The 18,637-nt window shown below is 42.9% G+C and overlaps 1 protein-coding gene across 1 annotated transcript; it reads right to left on the reverse strand.

Annotated features, from left to right (window-relative positions):
* Positions 1–283: 283 nt before the first annotated feature.
* Positions 284–12,659, reverse strand: kptn (kaptin (actin binding protein)). The gene is made up of 12 exons (XM_056285079.1): positions 12,342–12,659; positions 8,359–8,441; positions 7,944–8,028; positions 7,798–7,852; positions 6,763–6,841; positions 6,495–6,568; positions 5,690–5,796; positions 3,567–3,671; positions 3,335–3,398; positions 3,071–3,206; positions 2,644–2,817; positions 284–862 (listed from the first exon to the last, which is right to left on the reverse strand). Exons 1-12 carry the CDS (start codon positions 12,550–12,552, stop codon positions 698–700), a joined length of 1,338 nt encoding a protein of 445 aa, XP_056141054.1. The 5' UTR covers positions 12,553–12,659; the 3' UTR covers positions 284–697.
* Positions 12,660–18,637: the final 5,978 nt, after the last annotated feature.

Raw genomic sequence — 18,637 nt, forward strand, 5'->3', positions numbered from 1 at the left:
TATTTCAAGATTCAACAGCTCTCCCACATCTCAGATCTCCTCACTAGATTGGAGTCTTTTGCTTGGTGTTCAGTATTATTTGTGTTAACAGTCAAATGTGTTGATACCACAGTAAATACGCTGTGTTCCCGTTCTAATAAGTTGGAATAGACATTCTGAACTGAATCGCTTTGACTCAGTTTGCCAGCTGAGTTATCAAAATATAATGTGATATGAACATTAGACTACTCAGGTGGTACAAAGCAAGCTGTAGTTTCACGAGTGTAAAACAGTGATTTGATGGACACTTGGAGCATCTTTTTTATTTACGATTTACAAATTATCGCATGATTCCCTATTGTGTAATTGCATAGCGCTTATAGCCTACAGTATTATTCAACAAATGCATAAATACAGGCTGCGGTTTTAAGAAGCTGATGCTTCGTCAACACTGTTTGTATTTCCCAAAGTGTGAGGATGACTTCGACCTCTCACAAAACATTCCTTTTGTTTGATTCCCCCCTTTTCCATCACCTCTTTCCTCCCTTGATGAAAGCATAAAGACCATTATGAGTCCTGTTTAGGTCTCATCACAACCTACTAAACTCATTCGGGGCATTTGAATGAGACCGTCCTCCGTACCGCATACGAGTACTACTCCAGTCTGACCCACCGTCAGCGGCACAGGTAAAACAAAAGGCTGTGTACATTTGCTTTTTCAATTTGATGGCGGATGTATGGTACGCTCTTCTTTCCTATTGGGAGTGTCCTTCTCTTTCGAGTCTTGGCCTGTGGCTGTCCCGGGCTCAGAGCGCCCAGTGAGCATGGACACCCTTTTGGCCAGTCGCTGAAGCACCAGTTCAGCTGTACAGGTAAGACTATGCTGAAAGGCAAAACATACAAGAAATCAAATGGCATCTCGGATTTTAACACAATTGAGGTATTATTACATGTTTGAGAAATTCTTATGTATATTTGCACAAAATAAAAATGATCCGGGACCTACTGCAAGACATAAGGACAACAGTCATGTGGGTTAATGATTAACTCTTAACAGGAAACTGGGATCCTTGTCAGAATAAATGACTCATGCAATATTTCTGCTTTTCATTTGCACAGCTGAACCAAGTTCCCCCAGCACAGGTTTCTGTTGTGGTGAGTGGAATAAATATACCTCTTCAGTTGAAATGGTTTCCTTCATTTGAAAGGTATACTACGTATAGTACTCATTCTGCTGACAGCACCCCAAACAAGTCTTAAATGTATGGTGGTACAGTGAACTTCTAATCCATTCATTCTTGATTTGATTTGTTGGCTTCTGTATTTGGCTCCATGTACTTTATCTGGGTCATACAACACCTCCCCAAAGGATACACTACAGACACGCAGCATATTTACAGGGACAGCAGCCTATAGAGCAGCCACAGAATACAGAGATGGTAGAAGGTAGGTAAGCAAAAACACTACATAATTGACCGTTTTCAAAATAATGACCGACAGAGTGATCCACCCACCAGTGATGAGAAACCACCTCTACTTCCTCCAACTCCGACACTCCTCCAAGAGCAACGGAGTGCAGCTTTGATCCAGTGTGCAATTGATAATACTAGGTAAGTTAAAAGACATAGCTAAAGGAAAGGGAAATGGTGAAAAGTTGTTGTTGGGGAAACTGTTAAATTAATGTTACACCAAGCGACCGGAGAGCGGTATATTTTCTATACCTTTCGCCAAACCCAAATCCATACCTTCTGCAAAGCAATCTTTATGGAAGATTACACGTTCAGTTTAACGAGGAAACCCTAAATAGTACAATTACACAATCACATCTGCAAAAAAGGCAAGTTGGCTACAGTCCGCGTTGTCTATTTACTGTGTGGATGTGACACTGAAGTTAACTAATCCACAATTGCAGTGGAGCTCATCCTGAAAGACATAGAAACAGAGAAGCAGGACATGGAGAAACTTTGCTCAAGGTCAACTATTTCTGCATTTATAGGCCCTTGTGCTCAGTGTCATACTAAGATCAGTTTTCCTCTCTCAACAAATTTGATAATTTCAATAAATAGACACACTTGTATGTTGCATGCTGCTACCCATTTATAGCTCAACAGCTGGCCAGCACGGACATAGGCTACCATTATGTGCCATCTCTGCAAGACATTTTTGCATTTCCTGCTGCTAGCTGATGAGGAGCCACATTAGTCACCATCTGCTCTGCGCTACCGCTCCCTCATTCAACATAAGTTTAGGGTTTAAACCCCGTCTGTCTTTGACTAAACGATATCACTTATTCTTTCAGTCCTAATCTGTGTTACACGAAGGCGATGGACCCTCTTCACTCTCACGGAGCGAGCTTGCATGCAGTGCTGTTCAAAGGGCGGGACGGTGAAGAGCTGGGGGTGAGAAATCTTGACTGATTCTCAGGTTCTGTTTATGTATATTTTTCAATTTAAAATTTTTTCCCCCTGCATCTGTGGGGGAGGTCTGTTATTCAAGAGTGTGCCTTTTAATCAACTTGGCAGGTAGTACCGTTGGGTGTTATGTTGATTAACATGAGTTTTGTAGGCTCAAGGTTGGAAAGAGCCTCGTGACGAGATGCTGCCGCTGTCCCTGTTAGCACAAAATGACCTCTGTATCTGTGGACATGCAATAGTTGCAACATACCTGCATGATATGAAGTCCTTTCAGTGTAAGGATCGCTAGCTCTCTTAAGCCATCCCCTGTCAAGTCAAGATAGATGATGGACAACAAGGGACTCTTGAAGCTTCGCCTCCACAGCAGCTGAAACTGTCCGCTAGTTCCTCTTACTGGCTGTTGGAATTTATAACAAAGCAGTTCCTGTTTGGCACAGAGATACATAGGATAACCTTGTTATGATTAAGGCCCCAGTTCTTCAGTTAGTCCTTATTTGTCAGCTGCTTTGAATGTCACAGTCCTCGTCTTACTCAGCCATACTTCACCATGTCGAATTGTAGGGGGGCCCGATTTGTCATTTGAAGGTATGGGATAGTTTCTTTAAGCTTTGATGCTTTTCACAAATGAAACGGAGTGGCTTACGGTTCACTGCCATAAAGGGGCTCTTCTGACTGACCTGTCCATAGGTTCCCAACAGCACCTCCTTCTGCCCATCAAAATCCAGGTCAATGACCAAAGCACAAAGGACTGCATCCCACTGGTCACTCTCTGAAAGACACACTGGATGACTCATACCACGCTCCTGGACATCTCTGAGCACACACACACACACACACACACACAGTTATCACTCGGATGGGATTTTTGACACTATAGAAATTATATGCATTACAAAATCTAAGATGATACTGGAATCTACGTGAGGCTGTTCAGTACTGACCTGTAGACAACAGCCATCTCTATGGTGCTGGTTACCAGAAGATTATAACACTGGGTTTCCACATCTGAAACAGAGGCACCAATCATCACTGTGATGTTTTCCTCAAAGCTCTTCACAGTAGAGAATTAGAAATCAGGGTTGCTGCATGTCCAGATTAGAAAGTGTGGGTGAGAGAGAGAAATAATATAAACAGATTTGAGAGCCAAAACTAGAGAGGGGCTCGGTCACATACTTTTCTCTTCCGTTGTCTTGTTTGGCTCCGTCTGGCAGTTCAACGGAAACAGTAGAACTGTGGAGATAGGACTGTCCTGTTGTATTCGCCAGCTCTGCAAAATCTCTAACATACACACATAAACACAGACAATATTATAACAAGAAACACATTTTAAAGTTTCAGAAGCCCCGCCAAGAAGTAAAACCGGGGCTGAAATGAGAAACAAGAACTTGCGGCTGCACATTATGAAGCAAGATCCAGTTTCTTTAGACAGTACTGACCGTATAAAAATATTAACGTCTTTTCCAGTTATGTTGAAAGAAATAATCTGATATATGCTGTTCAGTGTTACGATCTTGTTAAAGCCCTTCCCTGTTGAAAGTCAGCGGGTAAGGACACACTTTCGTCAGTAGAACAGAGCTCACTTTTACAGAAAATCCAAAGTTTAAATACAAATGTTCTTCTTCACATATCTTCTTGGGCATATGAACATTTAACACCGCACACATAATGCAGTTCACAGGAGTCAGACTGCCGGGGAAGTCGCGTGCAGAGTAGAGAAGCATTCTCCAACTAGAGGAGTGCAGGTCTCTTGCCAGGCATACACATCTCCCCCTTCTCCATACATGCACACGGACAGAAAAACCTGTTTCTCCTGCCATTATAGACTTATGTGCAGCGTCCAAGTTGATGGGACGAGAAATATAGAAACAAGGAAAAACAAAGTTAATATGCGGCGCTCGAGCTAAAAAAATCTACCTCATAAAAACGTTTTGCCTGTCAGTCTGTGGATGTGCAGCCTCCTAAGCGGACCCTCGCATGAAAGCGACCAAGTCTGACATGAAATGACAGAGATCATTTCATCATAATTTCAGAGCCCTTTTTAAAGACTTCAGACGTGTTTCACCGCGGCGGTTTTCCTGATATAAAATGAATGAAGGTGAATGGCTGCTCTGCTGATTGACTTTCATTCATAAAACAACGGTAAGAAAACAGCTCAGCCATGGGCGATGTTTTATTGTAACTACTGAGATGATTTCCTGCTGTGACTTTAATTAACCCTACTCTTGAAATTGTATTTTTATAGCGGAGTTTTAACATCAGAGACCATGACACTTCCGCATGGCGGCGAGGTGAATAAGGCGAATTATTTTTGGTTTATCCAGTGTTCCTCCAGTTCTCCCGTGCTGAGATCAGCGGTGAATGATTTGCTGGCTTCCGAAATATGACTGACTTCTCGTTTACTCCCCCCCCCCCTTTTCTCCCAATTGTCGCTGCTCCGCCCCCTCTGCCGATCCAGGGAGGGCTGCAGACTACCACGTCTCCTCCGATGCGTGGAGTCGCCAGCCGCCTCTTTTCACCTGACAGCGAGGAGTTTTGCCAGGGGGACGTAGCGTGTGGGAGGATCACGCTATTCCCCCAGTTCCTCCTCCACCCTGAATAGGTGCCCCGATCGACCAGAGGAGGTGCTAGTGCAGCGACCAGGACACATACCCACATCCGGCTTCCCACCCGCAGACACGGCCAATTGTGTCTGTAGGGACGCCCGACCAAGCCGGAGGTAACACGGGGATTCGAACCGGCAATTCCCGTGTTGGTAGGCAACGGAGTAGACCGCTACGCCACCCGGACGCCCGATTTCTTGTTTACTTTCAAGACTCATACCCGAATACATAATATTTTGGTTCTGACGCTATCGCCGCCCGATCCGACTCAACCGTAGACGTGAGTCGCGCATGCGCACGGTCGACTCAGAGCGGTCAGCAATGGGGAGCAGCGTTGGTCGAGCGAGCTGGAGAGAAAACGAGGAGAGGGAGCGGCGATAACGAGGACATTTTTAATCACTGCAGCCACAATAGGTTCTTCGTCATACAGTCGTAACTGTGCACGAAAAATTTCAGGCTGATATAGGAGGTCCAGTAGTTTGCGAGATTAGCTGCGGAGAGACACACACACACACACACACATACACGACCAAATGTATAACCCCGTCCAGGCGGCAGCCTGGCGGAGATAACCAGATACTTTGGTAGGGCGATGGTATTAAACAGAGAAACACAAAACATGACAAACCGATTTAAACCAGTGTGTCTCAGTGTGTTTAAATGTGGTTTGTTTGTTTGTTTGCTTGCTTGCCTCACCTGGTCCTCTCTGGTCGACCAGAGCCAGCCCAACACAGCCATTTTGACAACCAAATGCTGAGAGACGTCGACCATCGGGGATACTCAGAACATCCAGCCATAACACACTGCCAAAGCCAAAAAGCAAACCCACACAACAGTATTAAAACAAATCCTTATCAACAGGGCGTTCTGGGCTGATCCTCAGAGACACAGCGAGCTCTGTCAGTATTTGGACAGTGATAAACAGTTCGGCGGTTTGGCTCCATACAGTGCCTATGATGTTATTTTACAGGCCGCTCGCTCCATGTGATCTCAAATTCAATCTAATTCAAATAAAGCAGGTAAACTCCCTCTGTAACTCATTCCTCCATTAAAGGGTGAGGAAGGTTTGGTGGGGTTAAGATACTCATGTAAGAAAGTCGTTTTTCAGAGGATGGGAGGATGTGGTCAAATGTTCATCGATCGCATAAATCTGTAACCTTGCAATAGTCCCATATTCTTTTAATTATTGAGGGCTTCCTCCCGGCCAGTAATAATCATGCTCACAATAGGCATGATTCATTAGGGGCTGTTGCCTCTTTGTACTTATTTCCATAAAGAGTTGGATTGAGAAATTGCTGGAGACAAGTATGATGGAAAAAAAATCTGAATTATTACCAGCGTGCACATCAATTGAGTCATGACTTTAAACAGAAAGGAAACCTGGATTGTAACTGGAAAAAAAAAATCTGCTGAAACACGTGCACAGAGCAACACAAAGGCCGCTGTCGCTCTCTATCAATCTATAACGCACACACAGTGAGCGGAAGGCATGTGGACCCACTTGCTAGGCAGTTCTTGTAGCTCGGGGAAAAGTCTCTCCACCGGCTGCTCCTCAAACTGGTGAAGGGAGGCGTTCTGTTGGGAAGCAGAAATGAATGAGAAGAACAAGGGTGGGGGGAAAAAAAAGAAAGAACCCGTGTGTGTGTGTGGATCAAAAGTTTTGCAGAACTCGTTCGGAATTTCGCGTCGCTCGCACTGGCGGGGAGCGTCTGTCCCGCTTGCTTCCCTTCCCCGACGACCTTTGGAGTGAATCCGGTATTTCATCTCACCTCCTTGTAGAGGTGAATCCTCTGGTCGTGACCGCTGAGCAGGAACACGGTTTCGCTGCCTCCGTCTTTGCACTGCACTCTGAGGGAAAAGGTTAGAAACGCTATTAACGTTTGCTAGCCGCATGGATTCTGTTCCGCCTTGCATCTTTAGTTCTAGATGTTACTTGTATCATAAAAATTAAGACTTTTTATTGTACAAATTCAAAACAAAGTTGTGGACACTCCACATTGTTCGCAGTTTTGTAGGATTCTTGATACCAAAACGTTAAGGAATTTCATAGTTTGTCAGATATTTTTGTATGTTTCGCTTAATGCTTACCAGTGGCGGCTGGTGCTAAAAAATTTGGGAGGGGGGGGTATTTATCTTGGCACAGCACACCTGACAGCTGCTTTAATGTCCACACAGTCACGGAGTTATTAAGAAGGACAATGTAGCCTGTAGATTTTATCAGGGTTCGTAGACGGTGGATGATTGACAGTCGAGACGAGGCGTCGTGGTGGGTGTGAACATGACTGACATCCACGAGAATTGTCCAATCACATCAGATCAAAAAAACATTAAAACAATATCAATTCGTTGCCAATAAAAGCAGGAGTGTTTGGGGCAGCACAGACCTGCACCCCATGGAAAATCTGAAGAAACCAATCAGACAGCAGCCTCGGGTCACCTGCTCACCACAAGTTTGAGGGCTTACATAAGGTATCGTTTGGTGGGTGCCCCTCAGCCAGGAAGTATATGTGTTCAAACAGAAATCAACCAAATACCATTTGAACCAATATTTCATGGCTGCTGACAGGCGCTCACAGACTGAAAAACACTTGTATTTCATAATTATTTACTTTATACAACTAAATTATATTTAACAAGTTCAAGTAGATTTTCATCCCTTGATATTTGAAGGGGGCGGCGCCCCAGCGCCCTGTACTGGCCAGCCGCCACTGATGGTTACCCGGGCCGTGGCCTCTGTAGATACAGGGCACGCATCTTCGAGAGAAAACGATGGTAAATCTGTTATTCACGTCTTGTCTACTTACTCTGTGTGGTAGAGCTGGAAGGGAGTGAACTGCAACTCCAGATTCAGGCAACTCTCTGTTCGGGACATGAAGAATTAGACTACGTTAAGTTCAGCACATGAAGACAATTCGAATGAAAACTATTCAAAGAGTGGTGTTTTGCTCACGTGCAATTGACTCCAGGTTAAACTCTGAACCAGGCTCATAGTCACAGTAGATGTTAAGGAATGGGGTGGCTTTGTCTCCAGAGTCCTAAGAGATGCAGAAATCTACCATTACCAGCAGTGAATAAGTTTTTCATTGCAGCCATCATCTACATCTACAGTTTACTCTGTTGTATATGTATAGCAGGGATAGGCAACATGGTCCAGAAAGGTCCGGTGGGGGTGCAGGTCTTCGTTCCAACCAAGCAGTTACACACCTGATTCTATTAGTCAACCAATAGTCTTTGCTAAGGACTTTGATTTGTAGACTCAGGTGTGGTTGGAACAAAGACCTGCACCCACACCGGACCTTTCTGGACCATGTTGCCTATCCCTGATGTATAGTGTATGTGATGTGTGAACTTTGACATTGACATACCTTTATAAAGGTGATTCCAACAACCAGCCCTCTCTTAGGCAGGGACTTGTTAAAGGCATCAATAGATACAATCTCTGCATCAACTGAGGTTGGGGAAAAAAAGGCAAGATGGACATTAATCAAAGTAACAATGTCCAACACATAATAAGGGATGACAACTTTTTTGTGTGTGGATTATTCCCCCCCCCCCTTTTTCTCCCACTAGCACCCACACCTTATGGCATATATGCAGCTGTTCTACTCTGGCTTGCATACAAGAAGTTCAAACACACTCGCAGCATTAAAGTCAGGTTTCGTTACGATGGTGACTTATCTGACCTAAGAAGACTTGACGAGTAGGACCAAAGTCCTCACAAAATACACCAGAGAGGCACAACACGCGGATGACACGGCAGTCTTCAGTGACACTGCCGTTGGTTTACAAATTCTTCCCACTGCTTACAACGACCTAGCCAAAAAGATGGGTTTATTGCAGCAACACCGCAAAAACTGAAACTAGTGCATTGGACCAGAAGCCGAATTTTTCATTGACGGCACTAAATTAAGGAACGTCAATCGTTTCAAGTACCTTGGCAGCTACGTAACTAATGACCGTTTAACGAAGGAAGAATTACCAGCTCGTACTCGAGCAGCATCCTGCGCTTTCGGAAGACTACGCCATCGGAGTTTTTGACTCACGCGACCTTACCAAACCCACCTTACCACCAAAGTACAAGTCTACAATCAATGCCTTGTGCCTCTACTAAGGTTCGGTAGGGAAACTCGGACTTTATACCATCATCAAGTCAGGCAACTCTGTGCAATTCAACAGCGCCATCTAAGAAAAAGTTCACAGACAAAATGGGACCATTACATCAGCAATGAAGACGTCCTCGCTAGAGCATGTGTGGAACACACAGAACGCAAACAAGTCGGTTACGCTGGCTAGGCCACGCGTCCAGAACCGATAATGAAGCCCTGTAAAAACCCTCTTGTGTGGTGACTCAACTGAAGGAACACGTCCTGCTGGACGTCCTAAACTGAGATATAAAGACACGCGCAAAGGTGCTCTGAAATGTGGTGGTGTACTTGGCCAATGGAAATCGAAGGTAGAGAACCGAACAGAGTGCAGACAACAGATTCGTCAAACCTGTGACAAAGTAAATGAGAAGAGAGTCAGAGCATACGAGAGAGAGAGAGAGAGAGAGAAAAGAGGGGAAGGAAAAAGGATCCATCAGAGACAATTTCATGAACTTTAATTGTTATCGTCTCATGTATGTATATACTATCTTTGTGTTAACTTGTGTTTACTCGTTTCGGGTTAAGGCGTGTGTGCGTGTGTGGGGGTTTTTCTCCCCAATTGTACCCGGCCAATTACCCCACTCTGCCGAGCCGTCCCGGTCGCTGCTCCACACCCTCTGCCGATCCGGGGAGGGCTGCAGACTACCACATCCCTCCTCTGGGACATGTGGAGTCGCCGGCTGCTTCTCTTCACCTGACAGTGAGTAGTTTCACCAGGGGCACATATCGTGTGGGGGGAACACGCTATTCCCCCCGTTTCCCCTTCCCCTGAGAAGGCACCCTGACTGACCAGAGATGCTAGTGCAGCGACCAGGACACATACCTACAGCCGGCTTCCCACCTGCAGACACGGCCAATCGTGTCTGTAGGGACGCCCGACCAAGCCGGAGGTAACACAGGGATTCGAACCGGCGATCCCCGTGTTGGTAGGCAACGGAATAGACCGCCACGCCGCCCGGACGCCCCGGGATGACAACATTTTAACATGGTAATGGACTTCACTGATAACAGGACATATGCTATAATACATTCAATATAATTTTATACCCCCCACTTTTTTTGTGTAAGATGTTCAGTTAAGTGTTTTTATGATGGCACATTCTACCATTGCATGTGCAGAATATGCACTAATGTTGTTAGTTCAAATATTCTTACTACTGTTTTTTATATATTATAATTGTATTATGCTGTTTTATGCCACCTTTGCTCATTTCTATTTCAAACGCCCATTTACGTATCTTTATAGCTTTATCCTATTATCTTCTGTTGCAATCACCTGATGTAAATATAATCTGGTTTAACACGACGCTATGGTACCATTACCTGGGAAGGATGTCTGTAAACGGCTGCTAAAGTAACATGTGAAACAGCAGTCTTTAAAACTGAAATACATGATGTATAATGTAATTTTGTGATCGAAGATTAAACAGATTGGGTGAAAGAAAGAAAGTTCATTGATCCATCCATCCATCCATTATCTTAACCGCTTATCCTGCTCTCAGGGTCGCGGGGATGCTGGAGTCTATTTCAGCAGTCATTGGGCGGCAGATCGGGAGACACCCTGGACAGGCCGCCAGGCCATCACAGGGCCCCACACACACACACACACACACACGTTCTTTTCTAGGGGCAATTTAGTACGACCGATTCACCTGACCTACATGTGTTTGGACTGTGGGAGGAAACCGGAGCACCCGGAGGAAACCCACGCAGACACGGGGAGACTCCACACAGAGGACGACCCGGGACGACCCACCAAGGTTGGACTATCCCGGGGCTCGAACCCAGGACCTTCTTGCTGTGAGGCGACCGCACTAACCACTGTGCCATCGTGCCGCCCCAGTTTATTGATCCGTGGGGGGAAATTGCTTTGCAATGCAGCCGAGCATGAACATATAGAAAGATATTTTTGATTTTTTGATATACTCTATTGATCCCCATAGGGAAATCCATCTCTGCATTTAACCCACCCTAGCTGTGTAGCTAGGAGCAGTGGGTAGCCACCGTGCAGCACCTGGGGACCAACTCCCTCTATCAAGGGCGTAGGACAGGAGTATTAACCCTGACATGCATGTCTTTTTTGATGCTGTGGCAAACCGGACCACCCGGAGAAAACCCACCGCAGACACAGGGAGAACATGCAAACTCCACACTCCACACCTGAGATGACCCCCAAGGTTGGACAACCCCCGGGGTTTGAACCCAGGACCATCTTTTCTGTGAGGCGACTGCGCTAACCACTGGGCCACCACGCCAATGGCAATCGGGACACTCTTATATTTAAAAGATGGTTAAATAAAAAAATCCTTAAACACTCCAAACAATTGGTGGTAGAACGCAACACATAAAAAGCACAGTTGTGCAACAGAGCCATCAAGGAACATCCATATCCAGTTAAACATTATGTGCACACGTTACCAATATGTTCATGGGCAATAGAAACAGGTGAGGTGTAAATGTCTCAACATCTCAATCCATCCTGATGCTAAAATCAAAAGGATTGTTCCACGTGGGAGATAATCAGGGTAACACTTTAGTATGGGGAACATAAAAAAACTTAATTACTAGTGAATTAGTAATGATCAAGATGTCACTTTAGTATGGGGAACATATTCTAAGTAACAAAAACTTAATTTACAGTAATTTAACACTATGAACACTTGTAGTTTTGTGTGTTGTTATGTAAGAACAGAGCATATTCATTAAGTGTTAGTAAGGGAGAATAACTCTTCTTGTGGTACCACCACCTTATAAAGGCCACACTAAGCAAAGCATATTGAGATGGTGCTACTAATAAGCAATACTTCTGAGGTTATAGAGGGAAAACTCATAGTTCATGGCTTACTGGTTGTATAATAAGGCCATGCAGAATAAGGCATTAATGAGTACGTAATAATGACCAATTAAGAGCCAACATGTTGCTAATTTGCATGCTAATAAGCACCTAATTAATGGCGACTACGTTCCCCATACTAAAGTGTTACCATAATCAGAATGCTTAATTCCCAGAGTGCGTTCAGACATACGGGGAATTTGGCTTGGTGCACTGCTCTCCCAACACACAAAAACCACATACCAAGAAACACACACAATTAAAGCAAGGGAGAACAAATAGAATAAAACTAACAGAATTAGCAAATATCTGCCTGCACTGCAGCATCATCGGGGAAGAGGTTTAGTTACGACAACCTCTCCGTCCTCACCTGGGATGTAGGTGAACTGCACCTCTTTCGCCACAGGTCTGATTTTCCGCTGCAGATCTTGGTATCTGAAACACACCACTTTGCCTTTGAGGGTGGCGGCCAGCAGCTCCTGTTCTCCGGCCTGGCAGAGTCCGTAGATGTTACTCTGAGACAGGAACCGGGTGAAGCTGTCTTCCACGAAGGGGTACGCTTCCCTCGCCTCGTTCAGCATCGCAGGACTCGGCGGCGTCTAGACTCTTCATGCGATAAGCGGGGAGGACCGTTCATCCCTACCAGCGGCTCGCCGGCGTGTTCCGGAGCGGACCGCCGAGCAAAACATCCGCGTTCGGGAGGGGCTTCTTCGTCTTCTTCTTCTACGCCGTTTTTTCTTCTTCTACGCCATTTTTTTCTTCTTCGTCTTTTGTCTTCGGGCGGCAATCGGAGCATTACCGCCACCTATCGCTCTTATGTTAACTACGGCTGCGATAACCGAAAATTCTTTTTAGGTGTCCCCGCATGTTTAAAAAATAAATAAAATTTAAAAAAATAAATATATATATATAACGAGAAATCACCTCGTAAGTTTAACGCGCAGACATTGCATTTAACCGCGTGTTTTATTTTTTTCCCCGTTTCCGTTTGTCCAGTAATATTTGTGTTTGTTATGAATATTGTGGGCAGGCGGTTTACGGACGACGATACGCAGACTCCTTTTGTGGGAGTCCAGCAGGGGGCTTCTTTTTTTTTTTTTAAATCGACTGTGACGAGGAATTCAGTTTTGTAGGTTTGTCCCAATCTCACCCTACTTATAAAAGTATAAATATGCTTTTATTTTTAGCCAGGTTTCATATACATAAATGTAAATTCTCCAACAGAAAGCCTGAACTCTTTGCACTTAAAAAAAGAAGTTGAACAATGTATAAGGACGATCTCTACTTCAAAAAACACAAAGGCTTTAAAAGCTATCAACATTTGCAAATCTCTGAATCTGTTTACATAAGATATGATCTCCCCTTTCTTTACTTATTTTTTCTGTTATTTATTTTTTATAATTTACTTTCTCTTTTGTGTCTTTATTGTTTTTTTAATCTTCAATCTATTGTTTTTGTGGTGTCTCATGTGTCTATTGCTCTGTTTGAATGTATTTGAAGTATCAATAAAGTAAGAAAAAAGAGTGCCATATTAAACGGTAAATACTAACAAAGAAAAAAAATCTCACCCTACTTATAAAAGTATAAATATGCTTTTATTTTTAGCCAAGTTTCATATACATAAATGTAAATTCTCCAACAGAGAGCCTCAACTCTTTGCACTTAAAACAGAAGGTGAACAATATATAAGGACAATCTCTACTTCAAAAAACACAAAGGCTTTAAAAACTATCAACATTTGCAAATCTCTGAATCTGTTTATGATCTCACCTTTATTTACTTATTTTTTTCTGTTATTTATTTTTGATAATTTACTTTCTCTTTTGTGTCTTTATTGTTTTTTTAATCTTCAATCTATTGTTTTTGTGGCGTCTCGTGTGTCTATTTTGCTCTGTTTGAATGTATTTGAAGTATCAATAAAGTAAGAAAAAAAGAAAAAAACAATCTCACCCTACTCATCAGGCATTCTTCATTTTGCTCAATTGGTGTATTTATGGTTATTTTATGTGTTATTCTGCTTCATTGAGTTATTTTATGCCTTTTTTGTATGGTGGCGTCTGCTCATTGATTTCTAGCCTTATTGTTGTAAAATGTATCGTTTGAATAAAAAAGCATTCTTCACTTCTTCCTTTCAACGTCTTCTTCGTCTTCTTTTCTACTCTGTGCGTTCGTTCAAAATTACAAGAATATCAAAATCCAACACATACATTGTCATACGAAGACAACGCCACAGGCTGCGCAGCAGGGCACATAAACGATCTTACAAAATACATATAAAGGCCTCAAATAGGTGCATCAGGTCTCTGATAGCAAACCCCCCCTTTTTTATCGTGTTTTCCCTCTTTTTCTCTTCCCGTCTTGATGACGTCATAATTTCCCTGTCAGCGCAGGCGCGTATCGTGCGTTCATGGCTCCAGTAGAAAAACGCTAACCCGTCATCTTCCGCTAGATGTCAGTAGAGTCTCTCTGGCCTGACTGTTGCGCGTCTTCCTCGGCTCGACTGGAAAAGACAGCGTTCGCTCGGCGCGCGCCTGCTGGTCAAATTCTTCTTCATTTACATTTAGATTCACATTTACTCATTTGTCAAGCAGCTTTATCCAACGCGAACTAGATATATTCAGTTGTTATCAACTGGCATCATATACTGCTAAACAGTAATCATGTCATAGTAGTACCCCACATTTGCTACATGGTAATCATATCATACTAGGTGGTATGATAAAGTAGTAGTAGAACATTTGCTACATTGTAATCGAATCATAGTTGTATAATATTGGGTAGTAGTAGTAGAACATTTGCTACATTGTAATCGAATCATAGTTGTATAATATTGGGTAGTAGTAGTAGAACATTTGCTACATTGTAATAAAATCATAGTTGTATAATATTAAGTAGAAGCAGTAGTAGTAGTAGTAGAACATTTGCTACATTGTAATCAAATCATATTGTATAATATTAAGAAGTAGCAGCAGTAGTAGTAGTGGTAGTAGTAGTACATTTGCTACATTGTAATCAAATCATAGTTGTATAATATTAAGTAGAAGCAGTAGTAGTAGTAGTAGTACATTTGCTACATTGTAATCAAATCATAGTTGTATAATATTAGGTAGTAGTAAATTTGCTACATTGTAATCGAATCACAGTGGTATAATATTAAGTAGAAGCAGTAGTAGTAGTAGTACATTTGCTACATTGTAATCAAATCATAGTTGTATAATATTAGGTAGTAGTAGTAGATTTGCTACATTGTAATCAAATCATAGTTGTATAATATTAGGTAGTAGCAGTAGTAGTAGTAGTAGTACATTTGCCACATAGTAATCATATTGCAGCTTCTCCCTGTCGTAGCCCCCCTTCCTATCCACCCCTGTATATCTGTGTTATGTTTATCTGTCGTCTTGTTTCACCCCATTTATTGTAAAGCGACTTTGAGTGTTAGAAAAGCGCTATATAAGTTTAATTTTTTATTACTATTATTATTATTATCATTATGATATTGTAGCAGTAGTGGTACTAGTAGTAGCACATTTAGTACACAGAAAACATACCATTGCCAAGTGTGCATGTCATGTTGGGTGCATTAGTGTAAGTGTGACTAGATCACTGTGAGACGGTGAATAGGAGAACTATGCTACATGTAGATTTACTTTGCTACACACCAGTATAACAGGCAAAATATCATCACGAGAGCATAACATTTCAAGTTTTTGTCATTTTTTCTTTTTTCAGAGGGAGGAAACTCTTGTTAGTCCGACTGAATGACCGGTTTGATGCTGAAGACGCTGCCATTTTCAAACTCAATGCCGCAGAAGTTTTCACCTTTTTCTTTTTGTGCCCTGTACTGGTTATGGAGAGTGTCCGAGAGCCTTATTATTATGCTTGTCAAAGATGCCGAAGTGTCCTTGAGCAAGACACTGGAGCCCGAACTGCCCTAGGGCGGTTGTTGTACTACAGGCGTGAATGTTTTACGGGTTGGTTTATGGTCGATGTCTCTCTACCAGGGTTAGGAGGATAGACAGAGTGCAGGTACTTTGCTTAATTGGACAAATGCAGTAATTACAATATTTCTTCACCTTTACTTCACATTTTCAGCAATACATTTTTTTCAGCTCCTTGGCCTTTTAACTAGACTGTTCCATCTAAACCTGGTCATTAATTAATTAGGCAGATGTATGATAGGAGAGAGATGGATGGAGGCAGATAGTGAAATATTAAAAAGGTTCTTTTGTGACACTTGCACTCCCAATCAGTCCATAATGAAGCCTGGGCTAATCTATATCCATGACAGGGATGAGTGTCATTTTGGCTAAGCCTTCAATTTACTATATTGCTCATCTTGCCGGCAACTCCTCCTCGGCTTGTTTCCTTTGCCTTGTTTCCAGTGCTGACCTTCAGCTGTATCACATGTTGTGTAAATAATGATAAAAAGTATACAAAACTACTTGTTGTGAGTCACAAACTCATTCATTGAGTTCCATTGGTGTCGTATATTACAGTTTTGAAGGAGCATGGACTCTCCTGTGACTTGCACACATTAATGTGTTCCATAAACAGTCTTAACGGCCTTTTTAATGGTCAGATACCAGATTGCAGTTATACCACGCTGTCTGAAATGACGACAGAGCAAGAATCTCCAGATTATATCGGAGTCGTGCATATCGCGTGAAGAAAGGAAAGCACTTCATTAACATCTTTAAGGTATTCCTGAACATTTGCTGGGTGTCGTGTGTCGTCTTCTGGGCTCAACCATTTGCATCATTTTTGTGAAGTGTTCAGTGGTCCACAGGAAAAACTGGTGTGACTGTACTCACCCAAAAGTTGGATCAGCATGTCATGACGCGTGACACAACTTGGGAACAGCTTCCTGTGGCATCAGTGTATTTTCACATGCTCCTTTCTGTTGAATAAAAATCTCCCCATAGAAATGAATGGCAGAATCCTGCAGAATGCAGAGGACTGATGATGTCAGAGGTCACCTCACCGCACCACTTTAAACTACCCTAACCGCCTCGCCAATACTTCCAGCACAGTTTTTTGCTTTTGTTTTTTGGTTAGGAAATGTACTCTCTAATTTGAATACATTATATATGCTAGGTGTTTAACTGATTAACCAATAAAATATAGTGAAGTAAACACTGTATGGTGGCAGGCATGGGCACAAGTCCATGAATACTGGGATGGCATCCAGCGCTTTACCTGTGGCCCCGTCCACAGGGTGAGTGGTTGTGTCAGCAAGGGCAGCCGACGTAACATTTTGCCAAATCATGATGCGGACTGACAAGCCCATACTGGATCGGTCGAGGCCCGGGTTAACAACTGCCATTGGTGCTGTGCCCTCACATGGTCCTGATGGAAACTATAAAATCCACCATGGCGACCCCTGAAAAACAGGAAAAAAAGCTGGAAGAAGAAGAAGAAGAAGAAGAAGAAGAAGAAGAAGAAGAAGAAGAAGAAGAAGATACATGCTGGGTGTTTATAGACAGAGGAAAAAAGGAGTGTATGTGCAAAAAAAAGTTTTTTTTTTTTAAATATATTATATATCTTTAAATTTTTTATATATAAAGTGCCAATCCCTGAAACCATCAGATCACTTGTGTCATAGTATGTCATTATGGTTGCTATTACTCATTATATCATGCATATTATGCATTGTCGGTTGTTGTTGAGAGGAGACAGAGTGATTTGGAGCCCAAGGACCTGCTGGTCCATATTGTGACAGTTCAGCACCCCCACCTCCACCTCCACCTCCAGTTCTCCTAATACTACCTGCTAATCCATGTACAAGGATTACTGTCCACTGTAATCACTCATCCTCCAAACTGACACCATCTCAACTCAGACTGCAACTTCTGACTCATCACACACACACACACACACACACACACACACACACACACACACACACACACACACACACACACACACACACACACACACACACACACACACACACACAGACTATAGTAATGTGTAAATGTGTACTCGTTAACCATATGTTGAGTTGGAGGTTAATTGTGGCTGTGCAGTAATTACCTCCTCAGCACCCCTCCAAGCTTACATCATATAAGAAAACACAGTCATCTGGCGATGAGTGTGGCAACTTGGTGACAATATCCTAACGTGGCACTCTTATGTCGATCCTGAATAGGCAGTGACTGTATGAGAGGGATAATCTGCCTAATAAACAGGATATTATTCAGTGCCATGAGCAAAAGTTCGTGCGAAAGATTTGTTGGTCGAGGGACAACGCCGCACGATTTCGAAACATGGTTCATTTGTCACTGTGGTAGGAGCCCGTGCTCCACCATAACCTCCTCGTGTCATTGAACATGAAACGATATATTAAAATGAGCACACGTGACGATAATGGCCTGCCAGCTTCCCATTTGTCACTCCGTTTCGACAAGCTGTTCAGTTATACCTCAATGCAAAATCTGACACGTGGCGAGACGCGGCCTCGCCTCAGAGGCTGTAGTCCAAAAAATAAAAAAATAGAAAATAGAAAAATAAAAAACAGAAATGACTTGATATTATTTCTTCTCTCAGCAACACTGATTTCAGATTGCTCCTTCCAAAATGCAGTCCTGTGTGAAACTTGTTGTTAAGCGAGGGTTCAGAATCACAGAGGTAGTGCTGGGAATCGACAAGTACCCAACTATTCAATAA

The sequence above is a fragment of the Lampris incognitus genome, chromosome 8 (genome assembly GCF_029633865.1).
Source record: "Lampris incognitus isolate fLamInc1 chromosome 8, fLamInc1.hap2, whole genome shotgun sequence".
Classification (NCBI taxonomy): Eukaryota; Metazoa; Chordata; class Actinopteri; order Lampriformes; family Lampridae; genus Lampris; species Lampris incognitus.